Source organism: Cupressus sempervirens, chromosome 2 (assembly GCF_028749045.1).
Source record: "Cupressus sempervirens isolate cs-2001-9-10 chromosome 2, ASM2874904v1, whole genome shotgun sequence".
Classification (NCBI taxonomy): domain Eukaryota; kingdom Viridiplantae; phylum Streptophyta; class Pinopsida; order Cupressales; family Cupressaceae; genus Cupressus; species Cupressus sempervirens.
The window spans coordinates 145,170,273-145,196,555 of record NC_143119.1 but is presented as its reverse complement, the minus strand read 5'-3'; the positions used below and the strand labels follow the sequence as shown (position 1 = coordinate 145,196,555).

The 26,283-nt window shown below is 37.5% G+C and overlaps 1 protein-coding gene across 6 annotated transcripts in view; it reads left to right on the top strand.

Moving 5' to 3' along the window:
- Window positions 1-26,283, top strand: part of LIG6 (DNA LIGASE 6) — a 332,994-nt gene that overhangs the window by 27,242 nt on the left and 279,469 nt on the right. For 5 of the 6 annotated variants that reach the window (XR_016359818.1, XR_016359817.1, XM_089812969.1 and 2 more), the window contains exons 4-5: window positions 12,144-12,246; window positions 12,384-12,480. The exons of the other annotated variant lie outside the window; for it this stretch is intronic. Coding sequence is in view for 3 of the 5 variants with exons in the window: in XM_089812969.1 (XP_089669095.1) it covers window positions 12,144-12,246; window positions 12,384-12,480 (200 nt within the window). In the remaining 2 variants the exon portion in view is untranslated. The remainder of the gene's footprint in view (window positions 1-12,143; window positions 12,247-12,383; window positions 12,481-26,283) is intronic. 6 annotated transcript variants of the gene reach the window in all.

Here is a 26,283-nt window from a genome sequence, read left to right as displayed (position 1 = left end):
AAGAAGCATAAAGAAGGGAAAGGGTGAGCACACAAACTGAGGAGGAGGAAGAAAAAGTCAACAATGGAAGGGGAATAAAAAAAATAAAAAAGGAAACATAAGTGTGTGTGTGTGTATGATGCATATATATACTAAGCTGTAATATATATATATAATAATATTAAAACTTAAAGTTTGCATTAACTCAATATATATATATCTAAATGTTTAATGTTATACTATATATATATATTAAAGCTTAGTGTACTAAGCTCTAATATATATAGTATAATTAGAGAAAATAATAAGTTACACACATATATGTATATAAATATAAATATAAATATATATATATATATATATATATATATATATATATATATATATATATATATATATATATATATATATATATATATAAGAAAAAATTAAATAAATAAATAAATAATAAAAATAAAAAGGAGGATAGAAGAAAGAGATGGAGAGGTGAAGGGGAACCTCGAGAAGAGACAACAACAGTGCGAGAAAAAGAAAAAGCAGATAAGGAGGAGGGAGCTGAAGAGCGCATAAGGCAAAGGGGGACAACCTGGGAGACAAGACAAAATGGAAGGTGTAGAGGAGGAACATGCAAGACACGGGGAGACAACCATGGAGACCAGGCCAATTGGGGGCCTCGGGGACAAGCCCAAATCAAGGTTGATGGTGGTTGCTGAGCATACTTAATAGTTGTTAACACGATAGTTTTATGGCCCAACCATCATCTCTATTGAGGTTCATGGGATGATAGTTGATTTCAATGGCTTCCTTAAACTTCCTCTTGAAATAGTTATCCTCCTTGAAGATGATTTGTGTGCTTTCCAAACATATGTGATGTTTGGTGGTGGAGGAATGCTTAGCTAATGTCGATTTTTGAGTCCTCTCATGCTTGATGTCAGCCCCATGCTTGCGAATTCTAGTGTTGAAAGATTGACCTGTTTCCCCGATATAGGGAACACCGCATGAGCACGAGATCTTATAGACTCCAGAGTCTCGAAATGGGTCTTTGGAGTCTTTGTGTGGTGGAAGACGATTTCTGAGTCTTGAAAGAGGTTTGAAAGCTACACGGAGGCCTTTTTTGGATAAGATTTTGGCAATCTTTTGGGAGATGCCATCAACAAAAGGAAGGGTGGCCATCAAGGGAGGAGGGTCCAAAGGAGGTTTGGGAATGGCCTGAGAATGATGGAAGGACTCAGCTTGATTAAGAGCCTTGGAGATTTGTTTATGTGAGTACCCATTTGATCTGAAGACATGTCTGTTAGCCGACTGGATGGCTCCGGCGGTATTTTGTATTCTGTAGCCGATGGTCCGGCGATGTTTCTGTAGCCGACGGTCCGGTGGTGTTCCTGTAGCAGACGGTCCGGCGATGTTTCTGTAGCCGACGGTCCGGCGGTGTTTCTATAGCCGACGGTCCGGTGGTGTTTCTGTATTCTGTAGCCGACGGTCCGGCGGTAAATAGTTTGTAACGGATAGAATAATTGTGGCCGATGGACTCCTTTTTAATGTTATCCCATGTATCCAGCTTCTGCGGATCCATATCCAAAAACCAATCAATCGCGACACCCCGTAGGGTTGCCGGGAATTGCTTGGCCCATTCGTCGGCATCTGTGATTCCATTTGCCCGCCAAATCATCTCACATGTCTTACAATGTCGGAGGGGGTCGGCTGTACCATCGCCTTCAAATTTTGGTAATTTTTCTTTGGGTCCCGCCATAACTCTGGAGGTCTGCACTCCTACAGTGGTCGGCACTCCCACACCGGCAGTCGGTACTCCCACACCGGCAGTCTGAACTCCTACACCGACAGTCTGTATTCCCACACTGGCGGACTGGTCTCCCACACCGGAGGTGTCGACCGCTACAAACCTTGGTGAAGACGAAGGATCCTCGAAAATTGTTTCCCACGGAAGTCTATCTTGGACGAAGAGGTCACTCCACGCTCGTGCTCCGTCGGCACTACGAGCCGTGGGAGTTGATGCTCTTCCGTCTGAATTTTCTTCCCTCGGCGAACACAAATTCAAGAACTCCTCCCGTGCTTCTTCCACCAATTCCACCCGCTGCCGAGTCTCCTCCAACAATTCCTTCGCACTTCGGTTTCCGTCGGCAATCCTCTGAAATCTTCGTTGGCGTTCGGCTTGCTGTGCTAGAATTAAATTCTCTTGCGCAATACGGATTCCATCTTTTCCCTTCACCTTATTCCGATCCTTGTTAAACTGATTTGGCATTAATCTTCATTCCTCCCACTTTCCAGATTCATAAGGCAACGGCGCCAAATGTTTACCGTACAGGTAAAGAAGTCAACACATACAGACAATAATAGCAGAATAGCAGAATTATATTCGCAATAGTAGATCCATCCCTTACAATGATCCCGGACGGGATATAAATACTACCGCCGAACCTTCTCGAAGGAGTTCCGTCGGCCACAATTATTCTATCCGTTACAAACTATTTACCGCCAGACCGTTGGCTACAGAATACAGAAACACCGCCGGACCGTCGGCTACAGAAACATTGCCGGACCGTCGGCTACAGAATACAAAATACCGCCGGAACCATCCAGTCGGCTAACCATCCCCCCCAAAAAGAAAAGTCGTCTCCTGACGACTGACAAAATATCTGAGACAAATTAACAAAAAAATACATTAATAGAGTGACTACAACAAGAAATCTGGAGGATACAGGAATAATAACAGAGGGCAAAATAATAACAATAATAACAATAATAATGGGAGCTGAAGTCGAACTCAGTATGATGCAAATGGACGGCCGATCGTTTAATGTCGAGCGTGTAATTTGTGGGGTCATTTTGTGCGAGATTGTACAGTGGAAAACACACTGAAATTATTATGCAGATGGTGCGGACCCGGCGATCACGAAGATTCCAAGTGTCCAAAGGCTGGAGTAAATTTGATCACTGTCGGCACGGATGTAGAGGAGGTTCTGGCAATTACACGGAGGCAAGCGGAGGAAAAGAGAAAAGTGGGGGAAGTGCAGGCGGACATTGCAAAGGCATTGTCGGCGGAAACATCTCAGTTGAAGGACATCACCGACACCTTGGCAAAGAACTTCGCAGAACAAAGCATTGTACGGTAGATCTTACAAACGGAGATACCGGTCAAGATAAGTGACCTTCTCACAATGCCCCAGTTACGGACGGCTATTCTGAATCATACACCGTTTTCGAAAGCACCGGAGGACACAAGAAGGAATAGTAGGGAAGTGATGACAACAGACCCAATGCTGCTGGCACTCACCTCTGGATGGCATCCGACGATCGTTGAGATGGGGATTTTGGGAAATGTTTTGACAAAGACAATTGTTGACGGAGGGTTCGGCATGAATGTCTTACCGGAGGATACTCGGAAGAAGTTGGGAAAGCCGATGCTGTGGCCACCTGCATTTCAGTTGCTCACGGCAGAACAACATGGAATCAAACCGTTGGGAATTCTGAAAGCGCAACCGGTAACAATTGGTACGCAACCATTTTTATTGGATTTTGTGGTCATTCCATTAAAAAGAAAAGGCTATGATGCTATTCTGGGACGGGATTGGTTGGTGTAAGCAAAAGTAAAACATGATTGGAAACGCAATACCCTATCAATGGAGCGCGGAGGCAAAAGATTCATAATTGACTTGCACACGCAAATGGTTGGCGAGGAGGCAGCATTGTCAGATTCTGACAGTGAAGGCGAGAGTGATGATGAAGGAAAGAGGAGAATGGAACCGGATGAAGGAGGAGTATTGAGACTTGACGGAGGATCGAATGACGACGACCTGGACTCGGTGAATGGCCTTTACCACTGGCAGATAGAAGACTACGAACTCTTTCCGAGTTGTAATATGCTAGGGGTCGACGAAGATGAGAAAAAGGAGGAAAACGAATGTCCGGAGGAATGCAGGGAAGTGGAAGAGGGAAAAGCTGCCATGGCTGAAGCTGAGGGGAACAACATACAGTCTGAACACAGAAAAACGAAAAATCCCATTCTCCGGTACATGGTGAATAAACCGCGCGGAAAGAAAAGGTTACATCGCAGCATAAAATTAGTGGAAGGGCACTGACAGCAAGGAAATAATCTAGTTGCGCGACGACTGCAGGCACAGTGGGCGACGGGGGTGGCACAGAACAAACGTAAGGTGTACGACGGTCAGAATGAAATCAAAGTGGAAAAGTTCAAGGGCAGATGGGTTGGACCATATCAAATTTGGAAGGTCGGCGACAATGGAGCGATCAGATTATCAACTTTGGACGGGCCTCCGGTAGTCAACAGATCCAAATTCAAAATATATGGTGCCAGGAAGACTCCGTCGCTGTCACAAGATGGCCAGCTGACTCCGTCATCGTTGCAGAATGGCGATGGTCCGAGGTAAATTTGAGGTGCTTTGTATTTTTCTGCTACAAAAAAAAAAAAAAAAAAAGAAAAAAAAGAAAAAAAAAGGTAGCAACCGGGAAGTCCCGCGGGCCCCACGGACTGGAAGTCCCGCGGGCAACTGCCTGTCCGCGGGCACTTAAAGTCCCACGGGTCCGCGGGCAAGAGACTCTCGCGGAGGGTAAAGCCCCGTGGGATAACTTTACTCCGACAGAGAAAGGAGGAGGACTGACAGCATAAGTTCCTCCGGCAGAAAAAAAGAAGAGAGAGCCCCCGCGGGCATTATATTTTATAAAATCCTCGCCATTAACCGCCAGTGAAAGAATAGTCCGTGGGTAAAGAAACAAAGCCCGCGGGTAGGAGAAGAATCGGCCGCGGGGAGAACAAAAAGGCCGCAGGGAGAACATGAAGGCCGCGGGTGATGCAGGAATCCGCAGGGAGAACAGGAAGGCCGCAGGCGACGCCAGGAAGGCCGCAGGTGAGGACAGAAAGGCCGTGGAGTAGGACGCGGGCGCCAGTCAGAGGTTCAGTGCTAAAAAAAAAAAAAAAAAACACGTCGACAAAATCAAGTTGTTCAGAATGAGTGACAGATGATGCCAAAGGGAAGGGGACGCATCCGTGGTTGCTAGAAAGAGTGCAGAATCGACAGAGAATGACAGCAATGGTGTGATCCGTGCATTCCTGTGTGGGTTGCAAAGTGTTAATTTGGTCAGGGAGCGCACCCAGGGCGCTGCCCCAGGACCCCGCGGGGGCGCTGCCCCTCGACCCTGCCGGGGGCGTTGCCCCCTGGACCCCCAGTCGTGGCGGATATCAGTCGTGGGAGTCTGACCAGTTGGGAAGAGTTGAAGTTGCTACAGGCATGGACTTTCTGTGTACCAGAGGCAGTGGGAGCAGGTGTTGGCTGTGAGGCTGTCTTGGTGGATGCGTAGAGAGCTCGGGAGGAGCTGATCATCCGGTTGGAGGCAGTGCAGTGACACTTGGCTTAGGGTACCGAAGAATTGAAAACAGAGAAAGCAACACAGGTGGCTATCAAGGTCAGCTTGAGGAGACAGTATTGTGTTAGCAGAGGCTACAGATGTAACGGGATGAATGTGGAAGTGATATGACAGAAGTAGATTTCTCTTGTTGTAGTCACTCTATTAATGTATTTTTTGTTAATTTGTCTCAGATATTTTGTCAGTCGTCAGGAGACGACTTTTCTTTTTGGGGGGGATGGTGTTAGCCGACTGGATGGTTCCGGCGGTATTTTGTATTCTGTAGCCGACGGTCCGGCGATGTTTCTGTAGCCGACGGTCCGATGGTGTTCTTGTAGCCGACGGTCCGGCGATGTTTCTGTAGTCGACGGTCCGGCGGTGTTTCTGTATTCTGTAGCCGATGGTCCGACGGTAAATAGTTTGTAACGGACAGAATAATTGTGGCCGACGGACTCCTTCGGGAAGGTTCGGCGGTAGTATTTATATCCCGTCCGGGATCATTGTAAGGGATGGATCTACTATTGCGAATATAATTCTGCTATTCTGCTATTATTGTCTGTATGTGTTGACTTCTTTACCCCTGTACGGTAAACAATGTCGAAGATGGGTGAGCTCTTGGTTTAAGTTGTCATCATCACAAATTCTATGCGCTCTTAGGGCAAGGGTTTTGAGGACGCCCACTTTTTGGCTCGGGTGATGGTGTGAGGATGAGTGGAGGTATAAGTGAGTGTGGGTGGTCTTATGATACACTCCTCTTCCAAGGGTGCCATTAGGTTTCTTGATGAGAGAACATCAAGGGTAATTGATTGTCTGACTCAAGCTCCTTGGTGAAGGAAATGTTTTTGGACACGTTGTTGATGTGCACATGAAACTCTTCTAACTTATCATGCCCGTGTGGCCAACAAACATTGGTGTCGTCAACATATCGCTTCCACCATCTGGGTTTGAGAGGAAAGGAATGGAGGGCCATCTCCTCAAAATGCTCCATGTAGAGTTTGGCAATGGTGGGGAAGAGGGGGAAACCATCGCCACCCCATCCGCCTGCTCATAGAGGACATTTTGGAAGGAGAAGAAAGTGGACTGCAAGCATAACTCTACTAGATCGGCAAGAAAGTGGACATCACATATGTTTGGAAAGCACACAAATCATCTCCAGGGAGGGTAACTATTTTAAGAGGAAGTTTAAGGAAGCCATTGAAATCAACTACCATCCCATGAACCTCAATAGAGATGATGGTTGGGCCATAAACCTATCATAGCAACCACTATTAAGTATGCTCAGCAACCACCATCAACCTTGATTTGGGCTTGTCCCCGAGGCCCCCAATTGGCCTAGTCTCTGTGGTTGTCTCCCCATGTCTTGCATGCTCTCCTCTACACCTTCCATTTTGTCTTGTCTCCTGGGTTGTCCCCCTTTGCCTTATGCGCTCTTCGGCTCCCTCCTCCTTGTCTGCTTTTTCTTTTTCTCACACTGTTGTTGTCTCTTCTCGAGGTTCCCCTTCACCTCTCCATCTCTTTCTTCTGTCCTCCTTTTTATTTTTATTATTTACTTATTTTATTTTAGTTTTTCTTTTATATATATATATATATATTTATATACATATATATGTGTGTAACTTATTATTTTCTCTAATGAGTTAATATATACTTTTGTTTCAATATTATACTATATATTAAAGCTTAGAATATATACTCATTACATATATATATATATATATATATATATATATATATATATAATGAGTATATATGCTAAGGTTTAAAGCTTAGTATAATATATATATATATATATATATATATAATGAGTATATATGCTAAGCTTTAAAGCTTAGTATAATATATATATATATATATATATGTACATATATGTGTGTAACGTATTATATTCTCTAACAAGTTAATATATACTTTAAGTTTTAATATTATACTATATATATTAGAGCTTAGTGTATATACTCATTATATATATATATATATATATATATATATATACACTAAGCTTTTATATATATATATAGTATAACATTAAACATTTAGATATATATATATTGAGTTAATGCAAACTTTAAGTTTTAATATTATACTATATATATATATTAAAGCTTAGTATATATATGCATCATATATATTTATATTTTAGTTGTATCCTATACATGAGTTCCACACACAAAATATTCTTACTTGCATCCTATGTGTTTAGGTCAGCTGGCACTGTTTTTTCAACCTGTCTCTTGTTGTCTTTTCCTTATGTTTCCTTTTTAATTATTTTTATTCCCTTTCGATTGTTGACTTTTTCTTCCTCGGTTTGTGTGCTCACCCTTTCCCTTCTTTATGCTTCTTGAGTAAGGCTTAATTTGCATTTTTACCATTCTATTCTGGCATTCTCTCATCTTGATAATGGATCACAGAGTGTGATCCGAAACGTTGATGCTAAAAATTACACACACAATCAAATCCAGAAGGATAATTAGTCAAAAATGGATTGTGGAAATCTGATAAAATTCATCAACAAAATTGTTGACAAGTACAACCCCCAAATCGACAGACAAACAAAAATTATGAACAAGTGGTTGGAGGGATTTCTCTAGAACTATGTTTCAACACAACAAAGGGCGTGGGTTAAACGACTGCATCTGGGGGAGTATTGCTAAAACACCACTTACCACATATCAATTGGTATGACGCCTTTCAAATTACTTTATGGATGTTAAGCCCCCCATTTGTGGACATGGTTTTAGGTGATAATCGTGCACTAAGGGTGAAGGACTTGCTACAGGAAGGACAAACATTTTGAGGTTCTTGAAGGAAAATCTCCATTGGGTACAAAATCAGCAAAAGATGTATGTCGACAATCATTGAATGTAGAGATGTTTTAAGGTATGTCGACAATCATTGAATGTAGAGATGTTTTAAGGTAGGTAACCTGGGATATCTCTAACTTTAGCTGCATAAACAATCATCCTTGAAGGTAGGTGGCAAAGAAAAGTTGAGGCCATGCTTTTACGTTCCTTATTGTGTAACTCGATGCATAGGTGAAGCTGCTTACAAACTTGAGCTGCTAGAGGGAAGTTGCATCTGCAATGTCTTCCACGTATTTTGCCTAAAGAATGCCGTGGGGCAAAATAACGCTATATCAGCCGACCTACCAACTCTCAACGAAGAAGGGAAATTGGTATTGGAACTTGCTAACATCCTTGATGTCCGAGAGAGGAAACTGAGGGAACATACCACCAAGGAATTTTTGGTACGTTGGAAATATCTGTCGCTTGATGATGCCACTGGTGAGAGTGAACAAATTTTAGAGCATCCGATGCTACAATTGCTTGAGGACAAACAATATTTGGGATGGGAGGACTGTAATATCCTCGTCATAAAATAAATAAAATATTAAAGCTTTGTATGTGAGACCGATTGATTTAGTATATCTCGGTGCCCATTTCTATTTTAATTTATTTGTAGGTGTTTGCCTTGTGTTTGCCTTGTGATGTGTCGACACTTAGTTTCTCCCTCGGGAGTTCCTCCTTGACAAGATATATATGTTCGTTGGGTTGGATTGTTTAGTTATGCGACTTGAATTGTTTATTAAATAGAGTTCTACTTGTTTCACCATTTCGGAAGTGAAAGATCTTTCCTATTTGCTTGTGCAGTTTCTATCATCCTTGGGTCAGCTTATGTGCTCTCCCCTTTGTAAACACACGAACACCCATTCTCCACTGTATTGACTCATCCTTCTGGTCTCACCGTATAGTCACATTCCTTGGACTGTACAAACTACATCCATTTCTTTTGTAAGACCAAGGGTGGCCTACATTGTACAAACTTCACATACATGCACACAAATGATTGTTTTGGCCTAGTCGAGTCAGCTATCTAGACATGAACATTTGACAAGTTTATCCTTTGATGAAGCTATGTTCCAAATCAAGAACCTAAGTTGTCGGTGACGAAACAACTGCTAAAAGGATGTTGCCCTTTCCTTTGCCCACAATCTTGAACAAAGATATTACAATGGATTTGGAAGGCTGGTTATGGTTTAGGATTGGATGGTTTGCATTGAAAGAGTCAGGTCACTCCCAACATTACAGAGGTATTGATAGCCTTTCACAAAGAGAACTTGCTATTCCAAAAGTGAACCCATCCAAAGGGTCAGCATATTTATTTTTCTCTAGAAGAAGGTTTATGTTGTGAATTCTTAATAGCCTTTTTGGATATGTCCACATATTCTTGAAGATGACAGTGATGATAAAACTTTCATTTCTTGATGATCACTGTTGGGATTGGTTTGTTGTAGAGATGTTTGCCATAGCTATTTTTTTAGAAGAAATCATGTTTGATTGGTCTTTCACCTTTAGGTTCCCAATGTGCCCTTTCTATTCCTTATTCTCTTTTTTCTTAAAAAAGGTTGATCTCAATTACTTTGATTTTCTATTCTTATCTTGAAATTTGTGAAAGTCACACACACCTCTAGTCACAAGTTCTTGGTTCACTCTTTCTCAGTTTTCCAATCTCATTTATCTTCTTCATCTGAGGAGGAGTTTAGATCTCCCGGGAATTTCTAATGTCTCTTTTGAAACCATGCATCCAGTAACTTGTGCTTGCCTTTTCATTAAGGTCTTCTTTGAGTTTAGTTTTTGAGATGGCTTCCTGTAGTCCAATTCCTTGAGGGTCCTGATGATTTCTTTGACCTTTTTTGATTTGACTTTAGCACATCTATGGGTAGTCTACCTTTTATATTTGTTTATTTTTGGTTTGAAGAAGCCATCTTTGTCTTCCATACCTCAAAAGTTCTGTTTATTTTTTCACAAAATCATTTTTTTTGCCTTGTCAGGCATTTTCTTATTGCGTGACTGTATTTGTGGCAGGCCCAAACTCTGAATGAGATTTTGCATAGACAAGGACTTGCTCCACTTCCAGTTTTCTTGGTTTCAAAACGAAATACCTTGGTAGAGAATTTGTGAGATCCAATTTCATGCAGATCCAGGTATAATTGGAGTGTCATCACTGTGGTAGGGGTTTGAGGTGTCATATGCTGTACTCAAGGAATTGGCAATCATAGTAAAACATATTTTGACTAGAATTCTTTAGGCAGCATGTACATATGACTCCAAACTATTGTTATGGGAGGTATAATTGAAGAGCCCATCACCATGGTAGGGGTTTGAGTTGTCATTGCTTCACTTAAAGAATTGGCAATCATACCAAAACATGTTTTAACCAGAATTCTTGTGGCAGCATGTACATATGACTCCAAACTATTTGTTTGAAAGGGTTTTCTTGTGCATGGCATCAGTGTTAAGGTTATAGCTACAGTGAGATTGATTTAATCTTAAGATACAATGTTGATATATATATAACATTATAATTATACTATATATATATTATATTATATATATAATATATTATTGATATATATTATATATAATACATATGTTATAGTGTGATTTATATTGTTAATATATATTAACTAATAATGATTAATCATATGTCTCTTCATGAGACATGTCTCCTACTCTTATATTTATAAGAGATTGGGATCTTCATTTGGAACATATTTATAACAATGGCAATTTAATTACATATGCAGAAACCTTTCCATTTTACTCAACAATCAGAATCTCAGATAGCTTTGATAAAGAGCCCTCCATTTGTGAAAAAATATGGTCTCCTTCCACATTTTTTCTCCCTTTTAGATTCATTGGCAAAGATAGCTATAAATCAACCTGTAGTACATGATCTGAGTTCATATTCTGCATTTGATTGTTAGATTTTCTTATTTTGTGCATGCAATACTTCTAAAGAAAATTGAGCCACCAGGAATTTGCAGATTGAATTTCTAAAATGCAAGGATGAAATATTTTTTGTGAAGTCATCAATTTATAAACTGATTGCAGGATATTTGTATGTGAATGACACTTGACTGTCGCTCAAAAATTTGCTGTCCATGATATTCCTGTTTCTGGTTGCTGCAAGGGCCACTGCAACTGCCTTGGCTTAAGATGCAGGACTTTGGACCCACCAATAGCTGACAGAAGGAGAAACCCTTAGGAGGAACGATTCCTGCAATCAATCACATCTGGGAGATAACGGGAAAAATAAACAAACAGAAGAAAATTAGCCTATTGGAAGTATTTTAGTATCTAAAGAAAGTTGAGCCATCAGGAATTTGTAGATTGAATTCCTAAAATGCAAGGATGAAATATTCTTTGTGATGTCATCAATTTACAAACTGATTGCAGGACTTTTGTATGTGACTGGGACCTCATTGTGCTCACAGATTTGCTGTCAATGATATTCCTCTTTCTGGTTGCTGCAATGGCCTCTGCAACTTCCTTGTCTTAAGATACAGGACTTTGAACCCACCAATAGCTGACAGAAGGAGAAACTCTTAGGAGGAATGAGTCCCCCAATCAATCACATCTGGGAGATTACAGGAATATGAAACAGAACAGAAGAAAATGAGACTATTGGAATATTTTAGTATATGTAGAAAATATGGATTGATTCTGGATAATCCTACTCTTATAAAACATAAGTCAGATTCAATGGGGTTAAGTTCTTTTGAGTGTCTTCTGAGATTCTTTGCTATAGTTCTTGGTTCAGTAGTTTTGTTGTGCTATTTTTACCTTTCTGGAAGTCATTTGGTTTAAGTCGGTGCTGTTTGGTTGCGAGTGCTGATTTTTTAGTGTTTCTTGCTTCTGCCAGTATATGAAATTATTCTGTTGTTATAAAAAACAATGACATTTGAATTATAATTTTTTATTATTTCGTTAATTATCTATTTTCAGGATTTAAATATTGGCGGCAGTACAGTTATAGCAGCAATTGAAGATGCTTCTGGTACTCCAAAATCTAGACTGAAGGAAATGTACAACAACATGGGTGACCTTGGTATGAACTGCTATTTTGTATATGGCTTGCAGTGAGACTTTCTTCATATTGGTATGCAAATGGAGCTTGTGAAATGTTTTGAAGTTCAGAAGAAGCCCAAAAATTTCTTTCTTCTCATATTAAAATGCTTTTACAAGGTGATGTGGCTCAAGCATGCCGGCAAACACAATGCATGCTTTCTCTTCCACGGCCTCTTTTAATCCATCATGTCTTCAGGGCATTGCAGCAAATAAGGTATGTAGAAATGTTTAGGTTATATACCTTTGGGACAATAGCAATATTCTTATTGTGTAGTTCTTAACATATAACATATAACATCTACCACCAAAAGATGCTGCATGTGAAGGGGTTGAGATCTTTGACTATCCAAATTTAAAATTGCTTAAAGACAAAGCTTCTTCAAGAAGGGCAGACTGTCACACCTCGGCCGTGATTAGGCACAGTAAAATTGTCTTAATTTAGAACTGTTACTCATTGCTAGACTGGCTGCTAAGTAAAATGCTTATGATCATGCATCTAGTTAAGATAAACACTTGATACTTCATGCTTATAAATTACATTTTATGACGAAGAGTAAAAAGGCATCACATAAAAGCTAAGTTGCCGGTTCAGATTCTGGTTCAGATGCGGGTTCAACATTCGGGTTCAAAATTTGTCCAATTTTTTTTAGGTTGGGTTCAAGTTCGTATTGGGTTCTTTTAAATCTGTAACTTGTTAAGCATACTGATTTGATAACAGATCGATCAGATCTGATATAGCATGATAAGTAGAGGACCAAGTCTTTGCATTATTCCTTCTTCAAGATCAGCATCTATCCTTAGGAGGTTATATTATTATTAATCTAACAACATTTGTTTGTGTTTGTAATTAATATTCAATTACCCTTAGAAAGTCGCCGACTTCTAAAGGTTAGGCAAATGATTTTTGGAAGAGATATGTCCTTTCTAAAGACATGTTCCTTGACTCCTATTCTTATCGAGGGTAAGGATGAAGTCTAAGAGCACACAAGATCAATACAAGTCTGCTCCTTAGTCATTACTGCCTTCATACGAATTGCAGAAGTAAAACACAGAATTCTGGTTTACATTTCTAATCCAGCAAAAGGCAATAATCTGAAGTTACTCACAACAAGTTATAGCGGGTAAGGATGAAGTCTAAGAGCACACAAGATCAATACAAGTCTGCTCCTTAGTCATTACTGCCTTCATACGAATTGCAGAAGTAAAACACAGAATTCTGGTTTACATTTCTAATCCAGCAAAAGGCAATAATCTGAAGTTACTCACAACAAGTTATAAGAAGAAAGAGAGGGGAGAATTTAATCTATATTCAGTACAAAGAATTTGCAGAAACTTTACATGGTATTAGAGCTTTGGTAGTCGAATCTATGCTCTACAAAATTCAGTAATCAGATTTTATATATCTGACAACTATCTCCTATCTTCAGTGGCATATACAATCAGACCCGAGGACAGGTTTGATGGGAAAGAACACTTTGATGCTTGGAAATTCAGAATCATGATGATTCTTGAAGAAAATGATGTAAAACAATTCGTTGATAAAGCATCCAAACAACTGCTAGTTGAACCTCATAAATCCATCTGGAGCAAAGGAAATAGGAAAGCAATTCAAATCATATTGGATGGAGTATTGATGCTTACAAAACATCAAACTGCATTTGATATGATGAATGCATTACGAAATGCATATGAGGTCAACAATGCAACTAGGGTTCTCGCACTGAAAAGACAACTAATCACATTTAGATAAAGAAAGGAGAATCAATGAATTCTTACTTCCTAAGGGTTGCTGGCATTAGAGATGAACTGTCAAGTATAGGAACCATTATTAGTGACATAGAATTAACACTAATGGCTATAGATGGACTACCAGATTCATGGGAGACTTTTGCACAAGGAATAAGTGCCAGAGATAATCTTCTTGACTTCAATAGACTTAAGAACGATTGTCTTCAAGAACAATCCAAAAAACTAAAGAAAGGAGGGAAATTGAAAACAAAAGATGAAGAACTTAATGTTCTTAATACAAACTCTTATAGGGGCAAGAAGAAACATTTCAAGAAGAAAAGAGGAAATCAAAAGAATGGAAAACCCAAGAAAGATCTATCTAAAATAAAGTGTTTCAAATGTGAAAAATTTGGACTCTACAGATCTATTTGTACTAAAAATTCTAAACAACAAGCAAACTGTACAAATGTTACTAAGGAAGAAGATACCTATGATCCTGAGAATCGTGTATTTATCCAAAACAGAACCAACCAATCCTTCTGATGCTATTAAACATACAGCTTGGAAAGAAGCTATGATAGAAGAATATCAATCTATTATGAAGAATGATGTTTGAGAAATTTTTCCAAGACCTAAAGGAAAATCTGTTGTTTCTTCCAAGTGGATATGTAAAATAAAACATGTTGTTGACAGTAGCATTGAAAAGTATAAAGCTAAGCCAGAGGATTTTCTCAGAAGGAAGGGATTGATTATGAAGAAACCTTTGCTCCTGTTGCCAAATATACCTCCATAAGAGTACTCTTAGCAATTGCAGCATCAAAGGGATGGAAAGTACATCAGATGGATGTAAAAACAACATTCTTAAATTGAAACATTACAAAAGAAGTATATTTGGAGCAACTTGAAGGATTTGAAACTCATGATCCTAACACTTCTGTTTGTAGGCTCAAGAAAGCTCTCTATGGGCTTAACCAGGCTCCCAGGGCCTGGTATGGAAGAATTGATAAGTATCTCATCGGCTTAGGATTCTCCAAGAATGAAGCCGATCCAAATTTATATTATAAAAGAGATAAAGATGATATGGTAATTCTGATACTGTATGTTGATGATCTACTAATAATAGGTGATGATCATCTTATAGAGGAGTGCAAGAAAGATCTAACTAGAGAATTCGAGATGAAAGACTTGGGACTCCTTCATTACTTCTTAGGAGTGGAAGTACAACATAATTTTACAGTATCATACTTAATCAAAGGAAGTATACGTCAGACATTTTGAAGAGATTTGGAATGTGGAATTGCAAGTCTATGTCTTCTCCAATGGAGACTAATTTACATAAACTTAAGGAAGTAGTAGAAGAATCACCTTCCATAGATTCTACTCTCTACATATAGATGATTGAGTCCCTTATCTACTTCGTAAATACAAGACCGGATATTTTCTATGCTGTTAATGCCTTAAGCCAATTATGTGTGAGCAAAAGGAGATTCACCTAGTTGCAGTTAAACACATTATGAGATACAAGGCACTCTTAATTTTGGACTCAAATTCGAGAAGGTTGGCTTAGATTTACATGGATTCACTAACTTAGATTGGGGTGGAAGTGTTAAAGACAAAAAAAGTACTTCAGGATGCTGTTTCAGTTTAGGATCAGCAATGATATCTTGGATATGTTGAAAGCAGTCTTCAATAGCTCAAAGCTACACAGAAGCCGAATACATTGCCGCAACAATGGCCTCTCGAGAAGCAGTTTGGCTAAGGAAGTTACTTGTGGGATTATATGGGCAAGCCATGCATCCTATGATTATTTATTGTGATAATCAGAGTTCCATCAAGCTTTCAGTGAATCTAGTTTTTCATGACAGGTCTAAGCATATTGAAATTCCTTACCACTATGTAAGAGATATGGTAGACAGGAATTCTATAAAATTAGAATACATTTGCACTGCAGATTAGACAACAGACACACTCACCAAACCTCTATCTATAATGAAGATAGACCACTTCAAGAGAAGACTTGGTATGGTTAAGTTGTAATCCATTTTTACTTTTTAAATTATTAATAAAATAATTTTATTTGTCAGGCTATTGACTGTTATGGGCTCCACCATTTGTATTCATTATTTAAGAGGTGACGATCTTTGAGATAATGAACACTTGTATAAAAGACACTAGGAGAGATGACGATCTCTTAGATAATGTGCTAAACAATAGAGTTCTACTGTAAGATCTAGATGAGTTTAAGATCGTATTGTGATGTTGACATTGTTGTGTCAATGAGTCACAATTTGGATAAAGGAAGAATTTTATTATTGTCCAAATTTATCCTGTATTCTGGTAAGTCTTAAACTCAAAATCATGTTGTGATATAGAAATTCCAGTATCTATGAGTCACAACTTGGATAAATGAAGAAATTATATTACTCTTTAGATTTATCCTGTACATTGTATTCTTTGCAATATTGTTATCACTAGTATTAGTGATTTGTCATACTACAGGTTTAGTAATATGACATTGTATCATGTGTTCTATGATACCACACGCTAAGGGGATTCAGATAGATATAGAGTATCAAATCTTGCTTGTTCATCTTTATTGATGTTGCTAGATATGATATCTCTCAGTATGATTATCAAGTTAAGAGGGAGTGTGTTAAATCTGTAACTTGTTAAGCATACTGATCTGATAACAGATCGATCAAATCTGATATAGCATGACAAGTAGAGGACCAAGTCTTTGCATTATTCCTTCTTGAAGATTGGCATCTATCCTTAGGAGGTTATATTAGTATTAATCTAACAATATTTGTTTGTGTTTGTAATTAATATTCAATTACCCTTAGAAAGTTGTCGGCTTCTAGAGCTTGGGCAAATGATTTTTGGAAGAGACGTCCTTTCTAAGGACATGTCCCTTGACTCCTATACTTATAGAGGGTAAGGATGAAGTCAAAGAGCACACAAGATCAATACAAGTCTGCTCCTTAGTCATTACTGCCTTCATACAAATTGCAGAAGTAAAACACAGAATTCTGATTTATATTTCTAATCTAGTAAATGGCAATAATCTTAAGTTACTCACAGCAAGTTATAAGAAGATAGAGAGGGCAGAATTTAATTTCAGTCCAAAGAATTTGTAGAAACTTTACAGGTTCATCCAATTTTTTCAAATTCGGGTCAAACAGTTAGTTTTGGGTATTAAAAACAAAATCCATTTAACCAAAAAATCAGTAAAACAATGAAATTCACCCAAACGCAGACAAAATCATCACCAACTCGCTCGGAAAATTTAAAATTCGATCAAATTCGTTGGTCATTCGATGGGGGTCACACTCGACGCTTTTCAAACAAATACATCAGAAAAAAGATGAATTAGCTTCGAATTCGAATGAGCACCTAATTGACTCTCGAATACAGTGCTAGACCACCGAATATGGTAACCTAGCATAAAAGCAAATATATACAACAATCTTTTCTGAAAAATGTAATTTTATTCATCAAGTGTTTATTACGTTTCACACAAGCTGTGAAACTAACCAATGAAAATAAAGCAGAGTCTATACATGTAAATGCAAATGATGAAAGTAAATAACATAAAAGTAAAATGGGTCACGGGTGCCAACCATTGCCTGGAATGACTGGCCGTGTTGCTGATATCCCGCGTCTTTGATTCCGTTGTCCCACTTTCCATGCTCTTGCTCCAAATCCTGCAAATGCAAAAACGAGTGTTAGATCTAAAAGATCTAAAAAATGATCGACAATCTCACCATCCTACCCTACATATGCATCTACATCCATAATCCCTAGATCCTGATCTATTTTCTAACATGTTTGTTTCTTGTGCAACATCATGTTTCTTATAGGTATGCGGATACAACCGTAGGCTCCCACGAGGGTTATTGAGCCCAATGTGCCTATAAGAGATATGATCATTTGGGAAGTTGATCAGAATATAACAATAGAACAAAAGTATTAAAGGGATGTATTTATGTATGAAACCTTTTACTTCTACAATAGGGTGCAATCAAACAAATTCTATTGCAATTAAACATCAAAGGGACAAGTTATTATGACTTGAAACCTTTTGTTTCATAAATATTACAAAAGAAATGAATGCTTCAGTTGAAAGTTTAATAAGTGCAAATGTGGAGGTGTCGAGCATCATAAAAAAATGCAGCAGTATAGAAATGATCAACAGGCAGAGTGAAGAAAGGCTACATAAGAGAAGTGTATCATAGCTCAAATAGAGACTCAAATAATCAGCACAATGCCAGTCTCAAGAAGCTATAGAGTGCCATTGACCATAAAGAATGACAAAAGAAATGATGTGTGAACATTTCAATATCTGATTAAGAGCTATAGGAACTTTAGAAAAGATTCATCAAATTTAACAAAGTGTGCTACGAATCAGATTGTTTATGAATATGATAAAGCTGCTATAGAGGTACTAGAAAGAATGATATCATGTACTAAATTCAATGCAAGATGTTCATCAAGATTCAACTAAGAGGCTAGGCCAAAACAAAGGAAAGGTTCGAGTTGTTATTCAACAAGGAAGTTTGTGCAGAAGTAAACATAAGGTCCTGTTACATTTGTTAATGAAGCAACAAACAAGAGTAAATAGTAAAGGAAAACAAGCGAGTGTCGTCGGTAAATTTGTGTATCAGTCGATGGGGCCTTTCGGGAAGGTTCTTGTTGTGTGTATCAGCCGACAGGTCCCTTTAAGAAGGTTCTTTTTATGTATTCGATAGGCCCTTCGGTAATTGTCATGTAGCCGACGGATCCCTTCGGGAAGGTTCTTCGGAAAGTATTAATACACCCTCTTGGGTCATTGTAAAGCATGGAATCATCGAAGCATAATGTAATATCTTTGGCATATACGAATAATACAAGGAGTTCTGCTGTTCTTATCTATTATTTCTATGCGTTGATTTCTTCACCCAATACGGTAAACAGCAAGGTATCACATGCTCCTTCTCAAGAGGTTTTTTCAAACAAGTGTTGAAGATGTTATACCAGATTTTTTCAACACATGAAATCTGTTTTACAATCAACTCAGTAATGCTGAAATTAACAAGCAGATTAAGTATAAGTGATACATGAGGAAACTCAAGACAAGCCTAAAAGGGAAATACAGCAAGCAGATGGGCTTTAAAGCTGGCATATACTGGAAACCTGTGTTAAAAATGCTGACCTTTATCTAGGGTAATTAAAAAATGAAGAAAACCTGATTGCTTGACAGTAAAAGTTTATGGAAGAAAGGTCACAAGTTATTTTCTTCCTCAAATAAAATAGTGCATTGAAGATGTCAACAATAAGTGACACAAGTGTGCATGTAGAAGTATGAATAATCATGTCTAGAGCATGCAGTTTTAAAACCTGTAACAATGATGCAAGCAAAGATTATGTGGAATGGCAAGGGAGAAGAAATAACATTGATCTGACAGAAGGAGAAATTTTCTTTCAAAGTCTCTCATCCTCAGCCAGGGTTAGAATGATTCATAGAAGCACATCACTGAAGGGGTTTGAAATTTAGTTACTATTCCATGGAGGCAAGTAGAACTAGCAGGCCAGATGAATGACCAAAACACTCATCCAGGAATAAACCATGGTCAAATAATGTTTCTGTAGGAGATGCTTAGTGATTTAGAAAAAAACCCATGTGCAAGTTTCAGCAGAGAATCAACTAGGAAAATATGTAGCAACCCTACAGCCGAAACCCTCAAATGGCAGAAAGGAACAAATTTTGGGATGAAGGGAAATGAAAGAAGTCAAGAATGCAATCCTTGCAGAAATTTCAGCAAAAAGTAAAACTCATGAGTTTGCAAACAAAAGTCTGTAAAATGGTTCACCAATCATCAGATTTGAAGGAATAATGGAAATGATAATGAAATCTGAAGATGTGCAAGGGTAAATGCATTATTCTTTTACAATCTGAAAAAGAATCCTTTACAAGCATAAACAAATACCCATTTTGGGCTAATAATGGAAGGGAAGAATCTGATGTCTGGTAAATAAAACCCTTCATGGCGGCTCAGCTTCAACACCAGTTTTCACCAAAATGTACCTAGAAAGTCATGAGAAGACCTCAGCATGATGTAATCAACAGCAAGAATAGAGGAAAATCAAAACCCATATATATCAAAGTAAATACTGGAGCCCAATTCTTTGATCAACGACTGTTACCCATGTACAAGAAAGCTTCCAACAAATTGAATACTTAAAGCAGCTTTTCGATAACCAGTGAAGAGAGTGGGTCTTTGTGAAATATACAAAAAGAATGGCATGTAGCTTCATCACAGCTCAGTTAAGATTGGGAAAACAAATGGAATAATGTCATAATTGCAGATAATAAGAGATATTTTGAAATGGAACAAGGGTAAAATAGAAATTCTAAAAAAATTCATATTAATGCTGCACCCAGATATCACAAAGGTACATAGCGAATGATGAAATCAGTAGCAGTTTTCCTCTTCAAATTTCAAATATGAAACTCAAGATTTTGCAAAAATAATATATGTACCTACAGAATACTCATGTAGGATGCAAAATCTGAGATGTATTTGCATGTTTTGAGTTTGGACACATGAAGAATAACATTGCATCCTTCACGTAGAGGCACGACATCAACAGAGAACCCTAAGCTTTCGAAAAGAAGCTCCAGATTACCAAAACAGTGAGAAATAGAAATGGGGAAGACCAAAATAACTCATTAATGGTGGCACAAACATCAAGGTAACTCCAAATCTCGCTATGAAAGCTGCGTATGAAGGCTGCAGAATTTCCAAAGAAACCCTTGTAATAGTGGCCGCTCATCTTTTCATTCATTTCCAGGAGATGCGAAATGGCCAATACAGTGGTATTTTTGTTTTAGGGTTGCAAAGATACTTGGAGTGGGCTTTGCCACGTTGCCTTCTCCTGGCCAAGTGGTGTTATACCTTGTTAAATTAGCGTTGTGATGCTATCGACAATATATGTTTAGCTGATCAAACAAGACTTTGGAGTTTTAATGTATATTTTGTTATATTAGTTTTGCATCATTTTGTTGTAATTAGTGTTACTTATATTAATAATTTAAAAGTCAATTAAGTAATATTGAATTTTCAATGCAAAATTAATATTAATATTTTCAAACTAGAAGTGAGAAGATCGTATGACTCATCTGTCATGACACATAGATTGATAAAAAGGGAAGATAGTATGACTTATCCTTGAAGTCTTAATGAAGAGGTGAGTGAGTTATGTTTTGCCAAGTGGTGAGATTGGTTTGGAGTCAAAGAGTAATTCTAGGAGTTGGTTTGGGTCGAATTTGACTTTGCCTATGTAGTTTGGAGGTCTTTATGGCCAGTTGAAGCATTTTTTGGGCAGTTTGACATGAGTCGTAGGGTCCTTTATGACTTAGCTTAGGTTATGAGTGAGCGAATAATCATTTTTGGTGGTTTTTGACTCCTATTTTGGAAGCTTTTTTCATGGATTCGACCCCAAGGGGTTTGTACTTAGTCTTTTGGACTCCTATTGGTTTCTCAGTTCTGATTATGCAAAGGGAGATTTTGTGACACTTTCTTGTGTCGATATATTTTTTTGCATCTTTTGTAACTCAGCTTTGGATACTCAATATTATGACTGGATCATTTTAGCAAGTCTATTTTTAAATACAAGCCTTCTTTTCTTTTTGCAAATCAGTGTAAATGTATGATGGATATAGGTAACCTATGAATTTCAGATTTCCTTTTTGCCTTGTTTGAACTCTTACCAATTTGTAAAAGTCTAAGTTTGTTTGTAGGTTACAATGTGTGCCTATCAAAATTTTGGGATTGTTAAGTGAATATCATCTTTTCCTTATAGCTTTCTATCTTTTTAGGACTTGATTGTGAAATATATATGCAAGGCTTTACAAAGTTGAAGTGTTGTGCCTATCAAAATTTTGGGATTGCTAAGTGAATATCATCTTTTCCTTATAGCTATCTTTTCAGGACGTCACTATAAAATATTGATGCAAGGCTTTACAAAGTTGAAGTGTTGAGTCATCAAAATTGGGTCTTGAAAAGTGAAATTAGTTGCATTTTTGTGTCTACATCTTTGGCGGATCACCTGTTAGTTAGTTTCGAGTTTAAAGTTTTTTGCGAGTTTCTTGCTTTTTTTTTCCCCTTTTCTTTATCAAGTCCTTACAGTTAGTTTTTTGAAGAGTAAATTAGGTGATTATCCGATAGGAACAAGCCTAGGATCCAGAGGTCATTTTCATAATGGCATATCCCACATGCAGAATTTGAGTCCCATGTTATGCTAGATTACTAAAACTTTAGAGTGATAGTAGGGTGCAAATTTGGTGCATAACAAGAACTACACAATTTTCTATAATGAAGGCTATATCAGACAACAAGAAGCGGTTGATCCTCTTCATCAAATATCAGCAATGAGTCAATAATGTTCTTTTTAAGTTTTGAACCAGAATTGCATAATGTTCTTTTTAAATTTGAATGTCTTGATATACAATTTGTTTTCATGCTGGACTGAAATGAAGATAGAGCAATATCAAAATCTGCTTCACACAGAAATTACCATTTGAATATAACCTCAATTTGCATATAAATAATGATGGACTCTCCATTGTCTCCTTTGAGAGTGAAGAGATTGCTGATTATGAAGAAGCATAAAGAATAGACAGTCACTGTAGGAAATCCCAACTCATTCACTGCTGAAGATTAAATGCTTAATGAATAGACAACCACCGCTAGGAATGTTAAATCCGAATTTGCCAACACCATAAAAAACCAAGAAGGTAAAATGAATCATCTTCAGTAGGAGAAAAGAAGACTCTCGACGCTACACTAATGTAGTTATAGAATGTCAACAGTTCTCAACTATGCACGAAATACAAGGGATAAACAATTAGTGCGCTACTGTTGAGAACCAATGTAATATCCCTAGCTGGATATGACTTAAACAAACATCAATTTCCTCATTAATCAGAAGTTTAGCATTTTGTCAAACACTTGGCTAACGACCTTAATCTTCAAAGCATATTAAATCTAGATGGATAGATGCATGAATGCTAAAAATAAACATCAACCCTGATACATAATTCTGCTATACATTCAATTCTGAAATAATAAGTGGCTCACAACAATTTCTAAGTTTATTTGTTTACATAATATGCTGCAACAATTCATCAAACTTACAAATAAATAATGGAGCCTGTTAATCTTAGAGATGATGCCCAATTTGCAGAACCATTCCCACTCAACACTACCCAGAAATTGCAGAAATATAATCCAAATGGATACGCCCAGCAGCAGTAAGAATAGACACTCAAGTACAACGGGAAATGACGTCTTATGATGCAGCAAACACATGCCACAACAGAGATACCTGGTGCCCTTGGTAATAGCAGATGAAGTGCCAAAATTGGTGTGCAATATATGTGAAATGATTGCCCAACTAGGCAATATATCAGACCCACATTAGGAGTTAAAATACCACCCAGAAATCAGTATTTTGGACGCTCACAAATTAGTGACCATGCACCCAAATAAGCTGATACAATTTCTCAAAAAATGCAATGACAAACATTCAGCAATGTATCATTCTTTCTCACCAATTGAAACCGTGTCCAATAGCAGAGATGATTGGCATGGTTGAACAGATTTCTCAATCACCAAATTCTCAGAAATAATGAAGACCCAATTTGCAGCAGCACCAAATTGATTCTCCAATAGAAATCAAAGTCTTCCTAGTCACAGTATGAATAGTAAGGAAGTTTCTCAATTGTTGACATGCAACAATTAGCTACAACAGTAACGAAGCCTCACCAACCACAGTATTCATAGCTATAGGTAGGCAAACACACTTCTCAGTATCAAACACTTATACCTCAGCAAGGGCACTAAAATCAAAACTTAAAAAAAAAAGCTGCAAAGGCAACAAAAGAAAATAATTATCCAAGCATGCTTTTCTCAACAAATGGGCTTGTATTTATAACTTACAAACTTCCTTTCGTTGCCAAAATGTAACTTCACTCAAGAAGCTTCACCACACAACATTGATTAGAAGCTTCCTTTAGATTCTCTCACTTGACTTGGCTCAACTAATTAATAAATGACACTTTACAATGATAACTCAACTCTCAACTTACGTGAAATTATAAAGTTAAATTATAACTTTATAATAAGCCATTTAATAATTAATAATAATTTGGCCACTAAAAAATATAATTACTCTCAAAGTACTCATCATTTAAATATGCCATCTGAAATAGGAGTTATAGCTATTATTTCTCCATGTGATCAAACACACTTTCCAAAAATAGAAATGGTCCATCTCGATCAACACTAACTTACCATTACCACAAATAGTAAGTACACAAAATTAAGCCGAAACGAAGTTTGATCTGAGCCAAACGAAGACCAACCTGTAGCTTAATAAAATGTGGAGAAGATAAGACCCTCCGAAGCCAAGCCACTACCACAGAAGACCCTCTATCAAAAATAATTAGCCTAAGAGGATCACAATAATAGGTTAATCCTTGAAACTCCAATGCTGGGAAAAATGGGGACATTACAAGCATTCCCTTTGAAGCATTAATTTAATGTATTAACAACATGTGATTTAGACCCGGTAAGGATGCAATAACCCCAGTGACCTAATATGTCGATAACAACGATTTAATTGAGGTATGGGTAAAGTAACCTTGAGAAAACTCTAGTCTGGCAAATAAGGTGACCATTAAAAAGACACAAACCTAAGTAGGAAATATGGTTAAAGATAGGCATCTTTCAATTAAGCAACATTGGTACTCATAAAACAGAAGATGAGTCTATAAGACATCAATAATCGAGCATGTAGATCTATTAGATATGAGATACCTATATTTTACAAACAATAGCAATCTTATTTGTTTGTGGTGTGCAAGATAATGATAATTGTGATCTTATTCGTTTGTGTTAGATAACCTATCAAAATTTTGTGATTGCATATATATATATATATATATATATATATATATATATATATATATATATATATATATATATATATATATCCTTTAATTTAGTGATATCAATTAATCATCTGTTTATTGAAATATTGTTGGTAGACAAATTTGTCCTTGTGAATCCTTTCTTCAGAATGACTCTTGCCTTGCAAGCGATGACAATTGTGCTAGCAATTGGAAAGATTGTGACTAGATCTTGCAATCTTGCTCTACATTTGAGAGGGGAAGCTCCCTTGTAGGATGGGGGTATTTGGTCTCTTTGCGTACTTTTCACGTGGATGTACAAAAGGAAGCTAAACACAACTAAATGAAATGGATAACATAAACCCCATTTGTAGACATACAAATACTATTTGAGATTCATAATTGATAACGACTACAAAGGGGTTTAGCATATATATAGAAGTGCAATTACATTGAACTAAGGATGGTGAATCTGAACATAGAAAGAGATAACTTCACCACATTCAAACTGAGATACTGAAGCCTACTTGCATATCATTACATTAGTAGCACAAACTATAGATGTTTAAATGGATAAACCATGATTTGCTCAATCATACAAAAGGATTGCCAATTTTAACATAGAAAAGATTGACAATAATAATATATGACATTCAAAACATACAATTGAAATGCTTCCTTAATTATCTTCATGAAAATATACAGATTCATAAACCATTCTCTACAAAGTACATAACCAAAAGTCATGAAGGATTCCTCTTAGAATTTCACTAGAGTTTTCTCTTCATAAAAGTCTCTCCCTTTTACATTACAAATAGTTTTATATTTATAGACTCCTTTGATAACTAACTACTTTCAGGATAGTAACAAACTAAGTTAGAGGCATGGAAGTTATTCATGCTTTTACAACCAACAACTTTTACCAAATAAAAGTCAAAATCCCAACTTATGAGTGACATTGTGTGTAATATTCCAATTTTGATGGTGCATGTCTTGGCCTAGATGAATGCCCTCAAATTCCCAGAGTAACACTGGCGTGTCTATACGACAAGGTTGGATGGGCATACACGGTAATGCTATGTATGACAATATGTAGTGTTGTATGGTAGCAAGGTGGTGTATTGAAGAGTAGAGTGGCTGTACAAGGTGTTCTGCAGATGGCATATGGTGGGTTGAAGAGGGAGTTGTTGTAGATGAACTTCCATATGGTTGGGACGGAGTATTTGACAATGGTTTGAGTGGGATTGCAATCACCATATGACAATGCAGTGGAAGATGCACTTCCATAGTTTAGGATGGAGTATTTTACAGTGGTTTGAGTGGGATTGCAATCACCAT